This window comes from Sinohyriopsis cumingii, chromosome 15 (genome assembly GCF_028554795.1).
Source record: "Sinohyriopsis cumingii isolate HCF-2022 chromosome 15, ASM2855479v2, whole genome shotgun sequence".
Classification (NCBI taxonomy): Eukaryota; Metazoa; Mollusca; class Bivalvia; order Unionida; family Unionidae; genus Sinohyriopsis; species Sinohyriopsis cumingii.
In genome coordinates this window covers 2,877,365-2,892,264 of record NC_142975.1, presented here as the reverse complement: position 1 = coordinate 2,892,264, position 14,900 = coordinate 2,877,365, and the positions used below count along the sequence as shown (strand labels likewise).

At 37.7% G+C, this 14,900-nt stretch overlaps 1 protein-coding gene across 4 annotated transcripts in view; it reads right to left on the bottom strand.

The window, feature by feature from the left end:
* Positions 1-2,408: 2,408 nt before the first annotated feature.
* LOC149781129 (putative G protein-coupled receptor 139) overlaps positions 2,409-14,900 on the bottom strand; it is a 35,205-nt gene continuing 22,713 nt past the window's right edge. The window contains exons 2-3 of one of the 4 annotated variants that reach the window (XM_089935238.1): positions 6,916-7,196; positions 2,409-6,059 (exon numbers count right to left, since the gene is read on the bottom strand). In XM_089935238.1, coding sequence (XP_089791364.1) covers positions 4,092-5,357 — 1,266 coding nt within the window. In that variant the 5' untranslated portion in view covers positions 5,358-6,059; positions 6,916-7,196 and the 3' untranslated portion in view covers positions 2,409-4,091. The remainder of the gene's footprint in view (positions 6,060-6,915; positions 7,197-14,900) is intronic. The other 3 variants (XM_089935237.1, XM_089935239.1, XM_089935240.1) reach the window with 3 other exon arrangements.

The window sequence follows — 14,900 nt, the reverse complement described above, 5'->3', positions numbered from 1 at the left end:
TATTCTTCCTCCACCAAATATACTGGTAGTAATATATCGCCTATCACGTGCCGAAAAAACGGCGTTAAACCCCATAAAAACTGAAGTTCACGAGCTCGCTTTCAACATGGATTATTTCTACAGATGCATCATCCAACATTTACGTTGGAAAAGTACTTTGTTCATGTAATGATATATAACTAGCTGTGACTACAAAATCTAACATTGACGCTCGCTATCCCTGCATCCGGTAATTAATCCATACATTGATTTTGTTAATGATACAAGCGATGATGCCCTGTAGTCATAAAGAGCACGCAAACCATAAAAGTTACAACGTACTTTGATTATTAATTTAATCCGACTAATCAACGCGATATTGAATCGATTAAGCATTCGCATTGCGTTTCAACAGTTGATGATAACTGTATATTCATTGCTATTTCCTCTTTTATGATATTATTGACAGTTCGGGAATCGTAGGGAAGGGTTGTGTAAAGCTTCGCCTTTACCGATCACTGTTATCTCACAACTGTCTGCATGGGTTTGAGTCTCTGGCTCGGTCAGTGTGGGTATGTGAGAAAGCTGCCAGTAACTTCCTGTGGGTCGGTAGCTGTCACTGGGGTTTTTCCCGGTTCATCCTCCACTAATTATAATGACCGCCATGTATACCTTTCCTGCTCTGAAAATGGCGTTAAAACCAAAACAACAACAACAATAACAACAACATTATCTGTCCTAACCGCATCCGGTTAATTCAGCCGCCTCGGCCTATCCATGCAAAAGACATATAAAAATGGTCTGGCGGCTGCCTCGCTTGGCGCTCAGCATTAAGAGGTTAGTGTTAGAACTGTTTGTCCTGGTGTCAGGAAAATGTGACTGGGTGGGACCTGATGTTACCTGTCTGTGTCAGTGCAAGACATTACTAAAAGCTGCCACATGTTCGCAAGCAAAGTATTTAATTTGTTTTGTGAATCAAAATATGCGATTTTCCTGTTTGTTTGTCAGAAATTATCGCTTTCATACAATGTAATCAGAGGAACTTATACGATACAAGAGTAATATGTGTTACATGCAAGCTTATTGGATATCAGAGTGTCTGGATATCAGAGTGTCCACAACGCAGAAAGAAAGTGGAGGAGGAGGAAACAGATGAGGGGGAGCACAATAAATAGGATCTAAAAGAGATAAAGCCATTTCCTGTATGAAATTAAAACCTGACCCTGACATACAATAGGCACATGCGAAAAACAAGAGAACAAACGTCCTTGTGAGATGACGTGGTGCAAATTAGCTCTCAATTTAAAAATGTACTAAATTGCGTGGTGATCAATCATTTTTGATGCCCTTATTACTGCCTCCCACCAAGTCAAATAATATCCTTTGTTTAATTGAAAAATATCAATAAGAAATATGTAGCGGAGACAAGTGTCCAGTAAAAACTGATTTTAGCGTCTTTTACATTTCAGAAAGAGAACGATATCTAAATATAGTAAAATGATCTTGCGTCTAAAAGTAAAACTGGAATTTGAAGTGATATTCGGAGTTATTAAAAATACATTCTGAAAGTAACAGATCAGTCTATACAGCGATTTGCAGGAATGTGTAGTTACAATGGATTGTGTCTTCTGCTGTTTTTCGCCCATACACATTTTCTTCTCTCATTTACTTGCTAGTTTTATTAGTTTTCATGTCTGACTTTGTCCAAAGCCACGCCCGCACCATATCATTTATTTACATATTAGTATATCTAGTTCAGCCCCGCCTGACCCCAACCACCCTTTGCATGTTTAAAATAAAGCCCATCGCTTTTAGATAATGATGGCGCGTATCAAATGGAAGATACATACATTGAATTTGAAATAGACGAAGAAACTGGTGAAAACTTTATCTTCGTATTCTTCTGTATAAACATAGTCAGTTGTTTGAGGTCCATTGCATTCAGCACCTATGTACAAAATGTAAGCACATGGGTTTGAACAGACAAAACAGGTCGTGCTCATGCAGTTATGTATAACTATTATAAGCACACTGGTCGTGTGCACCCATCTATATACAAAGATAAGCACACTGGTTACAATGTACAAAACATGTTTTATGCACCCATTATATGTGTATAAGCGTATGAATCGACCCAATATGTCGACAGGGTGCAATGATGATTGTCGTCATTTTTCCTTTTGGTTTATATGCTTGTATACAAGAAGTTACAGTGTGGTGTAAAGACACTAATAAGGTTTATTTTCGATACAGTAACTCTTACTCTTATCTTTCTCGGTTAGGATGTAAGCTTGAAAAATAATTTTAAAATCAGTTTCGGCCTGCCAAGAGCATTCAATATGAGTCTGATTTGAGTTTCTGTTTTCCTCTCTCCTCTTAAGAACATCATATAACAGTACTTGTCACCAAAATAAAACAAGGGATTTGGATCCAGTTCAGAATTTTATTTAGGAAAAGGAAGATGTACAAAATGGACATCGGTCTGACAACAAGACTTCAGTTTAAGCTCACTTCACGCAAACACTTTTTAAGTCATATAATATCATTCCACTACACAGTGGTTTTTATGGATGAGTGTTGGATTGTTTTGCATGGATGAGTGTTGGATTGTTTTTGCATGGATGAGTGTTGGATTGTTTTGCATGGATGAGTGTTAGATTGTTTTGCATGGATGAGTGGTGGATTGTTTTGTATGGATGAGTGTTGGATTGTTTTGTATGGATGAGTGTTGGATTGTTTTGCATGGATGAGTGTTGGATTGTTTTGCATGGATGAGTGTTGGATTGTTTTGCATGGATGAGTGTTGGATTGTTTTGCATGGATGAGTGTTAGATTGTTTTGCATGGATGAGTGTTGGATTGTTTTGCATGGATGAATGTTGGATTGTTTTGCATGGATGAGTGTTGGATTGTTTTGCATGGATGAGTGTTAGATTGTTTTGCATGGATGAGTGTTGGATTGTTTTGCATGGATGAGTGTTGGATTGTAAGATTTTGGTTTTAAGAGTACGTGTTGATTTATTTGTAACCATGTGTGTTTGTCATCATACCACACCCATTATTCCTATGGACAATGGTTTACAAAGACGAGTACTAGACTGTAATGATGTATATTAATTACTTCACTATTCTTTACTCCATACCACCTTCCGTTATTAGTTTGTAAGTGTCAGAGTTTGTTTGCAATTATAAGAGTTTCTCATTATTAGAAACTTACCATTTCACTAATTCCAATGTATGCGTGTTTTTATCATACCATATCATATTCTTTATCAACCTGGATAATTAAATTATCAATTCAGGACTATTTAGCAGTTGATCGAGTCTATTGATTATAAGTTAAAAACCAGGCTGTCTATTATTTTAAAATAGGTTCTGAGAATTGATTATAAACATATATATTGCAGAATCCACAGGGGCCTTTGTAGTACAAAACACGGTGTCTCTTGACCACATTACTTCTCATACGTGATAGAGAAACCTGTCCGAGCGGACACCTTTATAAAAAGGATGCCTGCTAATAAAACTATTACTTCGAACACGCTTCTCATAGATCTAAATAGTTCTGCTTTATATTAAAGACAGGTGTTCACAAAAGAGGAAAATACTTAAATGTTTTTAAAATCAAGGTTTTGCCGTATTTAGTTTCGGGATAAAAACCACGATGCTTGAAATAGCAAAATGGCTTTAATTACAGTACAAAGATGAATATAGTGTGATCAACAGACAAATAATAAAAATATCAGTAAATACTGGAAAACTTGATTGACTATATATATGATCAGCTTAATCACTCCATTTCCACCAATAAACCCATAACCCATTTTGTTCTTCATAGTGATTATCAGAATTGAGCAATACATGGAAGTTAGTCATAATCAATATGAAGAACAAAATGGGTTTAGGGCTTATTGGTGGAAATTGAGTGATTAGGCTGATCCAATTTCCTGTCAGCCCCTCGGTACGGTTTCCCTGTCCAAATACCACGATAGTACAGATTCCCAATTTTACCCCCATTTGATAATAAATTTCCCCAAACTTTACCTTTATCCTACCATAGTGACGCTGACTAAAATATATCGGTCATCCGGTGCAAAGGGATCAATGTTCGTGTTAGCGGGTATTATCGCTAGATAAAGGATTCAATGAAGTAAATTTTCCCTTTCCTTCATCGTTTTTCGATATAGTGGAGATAGTATAACTTGTGTCTGTGTACGGACGTCTGAACAGTTCAGTAAGCTCCATGTTTGAATAACACCTTTGAATCTTACTGAAACACATCTCCATTAACGCCTGGCGAAAACGCTGTCCACTAAAACAATACAGAAAGAAATTTGCACATCTATTTACGTAAAGTAGATATAGAGAAATGGAGAACAAAATATGTCCAATAGCTTTATCTTGTGGAGTAGTTTGGAAAAGTTCAATGCTCGCTTCCAGTGTTGTGATGATAGCAAATGGTAGCGTGCAGACGACAATCGTAACGGAATCAGATATCATCATTATCGCCAGTTGTCTACCTCGGGAACTGACTCTTCTAACTGAAGGTCCGTTTGGAAGGTCTTCGTTTGAGCTCAACATGCTAAGGCGATCAGATTCCCTTACAGACTGAACGATAATGATGTTACTGATGATGATTAAAGTAAAGGAGATGCCCAAAAAGACTTTATGAAGATGAGGCCAAACATTATCCACAAAATACAAGTAAGTCGAATCTGAAATATCGTAGGCACATAGTCGATCGTGTACAAGTTCGTCAACCAGTATTGACGTAATTGCGAAGTGGAAATCCTTCAACAGGATGACTATACTTAGACCAATTATGACACGTTTGGCCTTCCGTAGAGTACACCATGATATTGCCTTCAGAGGAAACCTCATGGCAACCGCACGTTCTATCGTCATGGCAACAGTCAGAACGATTCCATAATCACTTGTATACCATCCCAGAAAGTTTAATACTTTGCACATGATATCTGCATTAGGTCCCCGTGAAATAATCCAAGGAAAATTCACGTGTATCCAATGAGGAGGAAGGACAAACACCAAGCTTCCAAAATCGACCAGTGCATTGACACTTATATAGAGAGATGTTGATACATTGTGAAAATAGGTGGATTTCATTATCACAATGACCAGTATGTTGCACACAGCTCCAAGAAATATCAACACTGGGGCAACATATAAATCAAGAGCATCGGCAATTGCTCCCTCTAGGATAAAAGAATTATAGCCTGATACATTGTTGCGTTCAGAAATATTTTCTGATAAATCGGTGGAGATCTCCAGTGGAAAGGATGCATTCATGATGGAGACAGTATCAATAAATGAGCCCGTATTCTTGGTGGAAACATTATTTGTTGTGTAAACAGTATTCATTGTGAAAAGTGACTATAACTTTACCATGTAGATCCTTTGAATTTTTGTCAAGCAACATTGTTTTATGGTTCTCGAGATTAGTGGAACTCCAACGCATCATAAATAGCGGTATTATGTAGGAAAAAGGCCATTTTTTTGAAGTACCTTTTATGTTCAGAAGCAACTGATCAGAGTAAATACAATTCTACAGTTATTCTAATGTTCTAAAGAGCAAGCATATTTTTCCGTTTTTGATACATGTTCAGCCTTAAAAATCTTCGCTATCATCCGAAAAGAAAATGCGAAATATATTGATTCAAATCCTTACTGTACATATATCTATAATTTCGCTAAAATAACTTATGCATAGAGGAATAGTGGTCTCTGTGAAAAACGTGAACGTTTGAACAGTAATGAAGACGCTTTCCATAGCAAACCAAAATAACATCTTGGATGAGTCCATGAAGATAAATGAATTTCGATATTACACAGACAGATGCGCATGCCATCCATGTAATCCAGTATTCTGACACTGATGACCTTAACGTCTTAATAGGCCATCGTCCTTGGAAATCAACAGATCCTTGCTAAAGTAATTTGTGCATTTGTTTCAAGAAAAAGAACCATTCCACACGAATTATTAAGCAATATAGATTTGTCTTGAAGGCTTCCTCTCTTTATGTAATTCAAGAATATCGTTTGCCTCAATTGTTTCCAAAGCCCCTGGAATAGAAAAATGTTGTTTTTACATACGTGAGTATAAACTGTGTTTAAAGCTCAAAGGATGCAATTCTGGTTATTAAGTATTTTGTCCAAATTCGATGCAACTACTATCTGACGAATAAAGATAACCTTTAGCCATTGAAAGGTAGAGAGATCAAAATATAAAGAAATGATTCACATATACAGGTGTGATTGCACTAAAAAACGCATTGATGGTGCACCCAGATTGTTAAGAATGTCACCTTGCTCTATACCTTGTCATTTGGATATTTAGAAATTTTGGCATTTGTATCCGAGATTTTCCGATTATATGTAAAATTATGACTGACACAATTATAGTAAATGTCATATATTCGTTGTATAAAATCGAATATAGCTTCTTTTTCTAGTTTTGCTGAAATACTAAATAAAGCAAAAACGTGTAGCTTACCTGCTGAATCAACCAGAACGCCATCGAATCAATCAGTGCTAATATTTAATTTTGAATGTGCCAGAACGCCATCGAATCAATCAGTGCTAATATTTAATTTTGCACATGCAATCACTGTGTTGATTTTGAAAACTCTTAAGTGTTGATTGGTTGTATCGAAATCGATTCGGATTTAACAATCTGCATCTCAAAAGACAGATATAAATGCAAATTATTTCCTCTCTTTCAAAAGAGTACTGAATGCCATACCGAATGATCGGATTTCACTATATATCACGTGTATTGAACGGTATCGAGAATGGAAAATGTATTATTTTATTTGATTTATGTCTTATTTCTGAAACACAAGTCTGAATAAAATGAAATAAATATCGACGAATGCATGCTTAAATGGATTTGCGTCAGCATGATAGGCAATAGATTTACTTGTTTATTATTTACCGCTCTGGTGGCCAAAGTGGTTAGAGTTCCCGGATGCGGGAGGTCTCGGGTCCGTACCCCGGCCAAGTCATACTAACGATTTATAAAAATGGTACTAACAGCTGCCTTGCTTGGTGCTCAGCATTAGGAGGTTAGTGTTAAGACTGGTAGGCATGGTGTCAGGATAATGTGACTGGGTGGGACATCATGCTACATGTCTGCGACATGATGCCTCGATGCTAGACATCACTATTTAAACTGCCACACTGTTGACATCGTATCTAGGACTGAAAAAATTGCTAAAGATGCGTTAGAAACTCAAATCTCTATCTCTCTCTCACACACAGACACACGCGCGCACACACACACACACGGAGGTTTATTAAACGTCATATTCACATAAATATGGATTTGTAATTGTTTTATTACATGATATTTTAAAACAGTATGAATGCCACTTCAACTGGACGACTCAAAGGGCATAACATTATGACGTCACATAAAGCAAAGAAAGTCATGTTCATCCGCAATCGGGACGTCCTTTATGTTTTCCGTCGCATGGTTGATAAAACAACTTAGGTATAAATACTGGCCATTGTGATCTGACTTGAGCGCCTGGTTGTTATTTCGACATAATAACTTCATATCGTCATCACTGACGGCAAGGCAGGCAGTAGTTGCAGACAGTTGAAACCGGATTGATTTCTTTAAAAGTTTTTATTACAAAGTTGCAGGAATAAAATTTACAATTAAATATTCATATAATTTCATTGATTGTTGTAATGTTGCAGATTGTTATTTTGAAGACCTTTCATGTTACAGGGGTCTTCGCACATTTAGCCGTTATTTAGTCTGCGGAAACATACCAATTTAGAAGTGTCTTTACAATTACCTCGGAATCGCTTTCAAAGAGTTGGAGTTATTCGACTGTCATAGGGAAGAGACAATGATATTCCGAAATGGACAATGCGGGGAAAAAGAATGACCATGCGAAATTATAAAAAGGTCACATAAAATATGACGTTCTGCCATCCAGTGAGAAACAATCTCGCACGTGTATCATAATAGTTCCATGAAATATTAAACAGAAGAAAATAAAAATATTAACTACTTAATGTTGAAAATTAATTTTGCAACGCTGTCTGTACTAGGTCCTTGTCGCAGTTTCGTTTTGTAAATTTCTGTTCTAAATATGGCATTGCTCACACGCATTTTGTTTTATTCTTGCTCTGTATTCTTCAAAACATTTTTGTACAATCAACATCGGCTAATTTTCTAAAGTTCTTGCAACATAGATCGTAGTTAGAACTAGAATCACCGAACCGTCAGGACTTTCTCTGCAGCCAGATTTTGATGACGTATTCTATGTACTACATCTTTGGAGGAGGAGGAGGGTGGGTGTGTGTTTTGTGGTGTAGGTTGCTTGACCTTGACATTGCGGTACTAGCATTTTTGTCTTCAGATTTAAACAGAGTAAGAAGACGGGGGGAGAAGAAAAATTTTTTTTTTTTTAAAACGGAATCTTACGTCTAATGTACAGTTTCGTCCTGTCTAAAAAAAATGTAAATGCATTAGTCATCAAAATTATCACAATTAATCTCAGGAACTTTTAGTAATAAATATCATCAAACTATGTACGTTGCGTTGTAGTTTTGCAAATAACAGCAAAATATACATAGGCAATTTTGCTTCATCCAGATCATTCATTTACTGAAAGAGATAAAAAAAACAACCGAACAGTTCACTTTTTCAAAAGCACCAGAAGATTAAATAGGTGTATCTATTTGGTAGAAAGTTGTAGTGACGTAATGGTATCATTAATAGGTAGCTTTCAAAATTGACCAGTTGGTCTTGCAAGTTAAGTCGCACATTTTATTTATGGTCTCTGCTCTGTCAGTTAGATTGACATTTTTTACACGTATCAGACAAAAGACATACAAATCTTATCACCTTCTGGTCAATCTTGTTTTGTAAACATTTTTGGGCTAATATTTTGAAAAAGATACTTTGCATGATTTCATTTTTGTTTTTCCTTTGGGCTAATATTCAGCTGAGCTCATTGAATTTCTATATATTAAAGATTTATTTCAATTTCACTATTTCGTTAAATTTTGAAAAAGATACTTTGCATGATTTCATTTTTTTTCCTTCTAGGAATGACGGATGTAAGAGGCTTGTTCTATACAATATGTATGGAAGATGTATGGATCAATTATTGCTGACAAAATTAGTATATTCTGTTGATGAGTTTTTTTTATTGACATAGCAAAATAACCGGAAAATAAGTGCCTTTTTATTCGTCCATCCGCTTTTGCCGATTGATCATAAACACAGATTGAACCTAGATTTTATTTATATTATAAACTATAAAGTGATTGCTTATGTTGTGTCAATTTCAGGGAAGGAAAATAGTACAATGATTTCTATCACGGCTTGAATTCATTTCCGGTGGTAATTATTTTGAGCAGTTCGGATGAAATATAAACATAGTGTTTAATTGGGAGGTGGGGTATGTTTGGTTCCTTTGAATTAATTCCACCTTGGGAATTTGCATGATTAGCCATCTTTTTATTTCCGTTTCCCCATCAATATATTTTTTCCTCGGATGTAATTGTCCACACAGCTCCCATCTGATGACATTTTGGTAATGATTATTTCAAGCAGCAGGTGTACATAGAAAGATGCTTCTAAAATAAATGGTTTGTATCAATTATATTGTTGTTTGAAAGCTACCTAGTGATTTAATGTTGGGGTGGAATAGTTAGGTAAAGTTCGATTCAGTTTGTGAGGTGTGATTATTACCCCTTGAATCCTTCGTTTAATATATGGATATTTATGGAGACACGAAATATATTGCATTTTATGCCATATTAAAATTTAGGTCACAAACAAAAGAAGACAAAAAAAAAAAAAATCAGACTCCAACTTAGTATGAAACAGTAATAGAATAGTAATAGGACGGATTAGACATAATGCAAAAACATCGTATTTTTTAAGTAAATGAGATTCCATACAAGACTGATACAGAATTTCTGAATCAATAGCAAAAGGCCCAAAAAATTACCGGAAGTCAATTAACCTTTTTTCTGCTAAACAATTGAATAAAATCTGTTATTTTATGTTGAATTACAACGAAAATTGTAACAACATGCTTTTTATCTTCTTGACGGACTCTGCTGTTTGCAAGAAACCCGTCTTTGAGGTGAAAGACGCGACCAAACTTCTGATGAAGTGCAAAAGCTAAGCCAGTACCACTTTTCGTCCTCATTAAATTTAATAAACTTTGCATGTCATTAGTATGGTGGCGGGGACGCAATAACATCTCCGTATTCACTTCAGTAGCTATCAGTACATTTTGTCTATATTTGCCTTAGTAATAGATGGATTTGCTTCAGATTCAATTATATTTATTTACTGTATGACATACTTCATCTTGAAAGCTTGCAGTCCATATGTACAGTGCTATTCTTAAGATATAATTAACACATGCTACCTAATTCGCAATAATCGTATGTAGTATGGTTTGTATTATGTATTATGTTTTGCATTACACAAATGAAATGGCAACTTCGCGACAATAAACGCCATAAATTAGTCAACATGTTGAATATGCATCTCTTCAATACATTAAGAAGCAAGAAGGACTGGGTGATATATCTTTTCTGCGTAATTTGACTAATTTAGATAGATTTAAAACACCGTACGTTGTTTAAGGTTTAGGAACTGCTTTTGTATTATGTATTTGTTAATGAAACATTTAAATGTATGAGTGTGCGAAAAATGTACATCCCTGCTATGCCAATATCACCGGTGTAACTATTATCTTTTTCATTTAGGATTTGTATCTGCTACTAGATATGATATATGTCTATTTCCATGTTTAAATAATGTTTTACTTCTTCCTCTTCTTCTTCTCCCCCCCCCCAGTAGTGAATGGGGACGATTCAGCGACAATGGGACTTATCATTAAAAACACCCCTGGGACTGTTTAGCGACTATGTAAATTTAACATGGAGAAAAATCGTGGGACTGTTTAGCGACAAGGGAAATTAACATGGGAAATAGATTTTGGGACTGTTGAGCGACAAGGGGAATTGAACATGGGAATATGGAACTGTATAGCATCAAGGGAATTTAAACAGGGTGGGACTGTATAGCGTCAAGGGAAATTTAACATGGGATTTTTTTTATAAAAAAAAAGGAAAAAAAAAGGGTAGGCAATGGAAAGTCAATCTCTTTTCGAGACCTATGAGTGGCCCTGAAAAGGGCCTTTGGGTTTATGTTAATGTATCTATTAACATAAAGGGCACCGCATTGGTCTTCTTCTTGTCCTTAGGCTACGTCTCACTGTAGGACCGTAAATCAGAACTCTTTTGAGGCATCCTTGTCTTTCTACGTAGATCCTACGTATCCACAGACTGGTGTCTGTCCTGTGGACAACTGTCCACTTGGATCGGACATACATGGGTATGTCCGTCCGGAACATCATTGAAGACACAAGCGTAGAAGATTGCACATCGGTTCACATCTTGAGGAGCCGAGAACAGGTGAATCAATGCAGTGAACTGCGTTTATTTATAGGTAGAGGAAGGATTGAAACGGATTGAGTTCATTGACCAATCCAAACACGCATTACAAAACTCAGTCAGCCCGCATCCAATCCGAAGAGAGCAGTCTGTGACGTCACGTGGTCTATATAGATTCGCTAGCGCCTGTGTGCAGTCAATCTATGTGACAGTGATTCAACATGACGGAAACTCAGAAAACGATCCATTGGGGTGCACCAGCAGTGGAGACCGCCCAAGGGAACCCGGACTTACTTTCAGAAGAGGTAAATTGGGATTTTGTGGATTTTCTTACCTCGCAAGAATTTGTTCCGGAACCTTCGTCACCTTCTTCATTACCACAATTGGAGAATTTTAGACAGAGACAGAAAGAAGAATTGGAGAAATTTATACAACGACAAAAGGAAGCGAAACAAGCTTTTCTTCTAGAGCAACAGCAGCAAGAAGAAGAGGTAAGAAAAAAACAAGAAGAAGAAGAAGTAGCAGCAAAGAAACAAGAGGGTGAAAATCAAACGGTCACGGTACTGTTGGACATTTTAGCGGAGTTAAGAAGTCTGAAACAAATGTATCAGACTTCTTTATTACGACCGAAGAGAATACGACCTTCCCGAGCTAAACACGTCAACCCTGTGACTAAGCCTACCGTACCACCCTTAGTGATTTCAACCCAATCATCATCATCAACAGTACGCAGTCCAGAAGTAGGCCTCGGCCGTGGCAAAGGCTTAAGACAGTTAAAGTTGATTGCTTAAACTCACCCCTACACCAAATAGAGGCCCTTTTCAGGGCCACCCACGTTTCTCGAAAAGAGATAGACTTTCAATTGCCAAAAACTAAAAAAAAAAAAAAAAAAAAACCCCAAACCATTTTACCCCTATAGTACGTGTCTGTGTATGAGTGTGTGAGTGTACGTTCTTATTTTAAAATCATAACCCAAAGACACTTACCTTTTAATACTTAATTTATTCTTTTATAAATATTAACAATCCAATTCACAATTCACAACAGAGCACTTTAAAAAGTTCATACACTTCTTCTGTCTCATTGTTTAGTCTCTGTTTTTTTAATTTCTTCACCGTCACAGGCTTTTCCTCTTCTTCCTCCTCACTTTCTTCCCTTCTTCTTTTCTTCTCCTGTTTCTTTTTCTTTGCCTCTTGTAAATAGAATTGTCTTCTTTCTTCCTCTTCTTCCTCTGAAGAATCCCTCTCTTCTTCCTCTGAACAATCCCTCTCTTCTTCTGACTCCTTTTGTTTCTTTTTGGGCAATCTGGAGACCAATGTCCTTTTTCTTGACAATAATAACAGGTATCTTGACTTTTGTCTTTTCTAGCCCCTTTTTTTCTTTTTTGATGGTCTGGACACTCTGAAGACCAATGCCCTTTCTTCTGACAGATATAGCAAGTATCTCGAAAGGAAGGAGAGTAGTCCGTCGGCTGGTCTGAAGAGAATTTTCTAATGACCCCTCGCAAAGCTCTGATGAAACGTTCGATTTGGCTAGTCTCTTCCATCGTTGTGCTCGGTTAGAGAGTGAAATGAATAGTGAAAGGACAAGACACACCCCCTTTTATATATGTTGGTCTGCCATGACTATAAATTAGCCCATGGTGTTTAAACTTGAGTCATTTGACGTTTTTCACTCAAGATGAAACGATCCTATTCATTCGAGAAGAAAGAAGAAGAAAGTAAGAGGCAGAAACGTGATCTATCGCCTCGTACCAGGGCTGAAGTCTTGGCACAAATTCATGCCAGTGATTTTGAAGAGGACATGAGTGAACCAGAATCCGAACCCTCTAAACAAAGTTCACCACCCTTAGTCAACCCTGAAAAGTACTTTTCCATTCGAGAGACGGAAAAGCGCTCCTCCAGAAAATTTAGAACCACGGCTTACAAAAACACAGTGAAGTTTAAAGATTTCAAGTTCGAATTACCGTTAGAGAAAGCAGAAGAGTTCATCACCGGGGTGTGGGATTCTTTGCTCACCGCACTCAAGCGACAATGTCAACCCAAAGAAGACGATCGCTTGAGACTTTCCATACAACACGACGGTTTGAAATCCCCTGTTTGGATCGAGTTTAGCAGGCCCGCAGAACTAACTGCTTCCAAAGTCATGGACAAGATTCAACACGTGCAACAATCCAATGACAAGTTTGACATCACCGATGGAAAAGCCACACTGACATGACCCACGTCTCTCCTCCTCAAGGGACCGGACAACGCAATAAGGTGTTACTGGTGAACGACCTTCGCAGCACCATAAAGAGTCTCGTCCAAATTCACAATTCTCAAGACCAGATGTGTTTAGCCCGAGCCATCGTGGTGGGACGAACCTATGCCAACAAGAACGACACGGTAGAATGGAAAAGAACCTGGAAAACTATTCAACGATCGGACCGAGCCAAACAACGAAACGAAGCAGAACTCCTGTTGCAACAAGCCGGACTGTCCAAAGACACACCCTGTGGCATTCCTGAAATGCAAAAATTGCAAGATGTCCTAGCTCCACGCTACACCTTGAAAGTGCACCCTCAAGAAGTGTGTGGGCCTCTGTTGTTTCGAGGCCAAGATTTTAAGGACGGAAAATACATTCATGTCTATTATTACGATGACCATTTCGATACCATTACCAGTATCACTGCATTCCTGGGATACGGTTATTACTGTGAGAAATGTGACCATGGTTATAATAATCGAGAGCAACACAAACATTGCGGATTGAAATGCTCAGGATGTTTGACCTCTCCACCCTGTCTGAGCGAAGGACAAGAAAGAGTACATTGTCCTGCTTGTCTGCGCACGTTTGTCAGCCCTGTCTGTTACCAACAACATCTGAAGACGCAAGGTTCACAGCAGAAATGTGCTTGTCAACTCCTGAGATTGTGCCCTACGTGTGGACAAGGCATACGTACCAATAGTACCAAGGCACACGTATGTCGAGGAAAGAAAAAATGTCACATTTGTCATCACATCGTGGACTTGGAACACCAGTGCTACGTGCAAAAATACCAACCCCCACCAGAGAAAGAGGATGGTCACAAGGAGAAGAAGAAAGGCAATTTCATCTTTTTCGATTTCGAATGCATGCAAGAGACCGGTATTCACATTCCTAATTTCTGCGTGGCTCATCGAGCGTGCGAGAAGTGCATTCAAGAACCTATTTTCAGTCATTGCCCTCACTGCAGCAAGATTCCTGGAGGACGTGAAAAAATCTTTCGAGGACCGAACACGCTAGCCGATTTCGCTCGATGGGTCTTAGACCCCATTGACAAGACGTGGAGTCAAGAGGACATCGAACGTTACGGAGATTGTCATCGCCATGCCACAGTGATGGCTCACAATTTCTCCGGATACGATGGATAGTTTCTTTTGAGGTACTATACGGAACATGGCATCGAACGTCCTAAAGTGACTTTGAACGGAGCCAAAATCA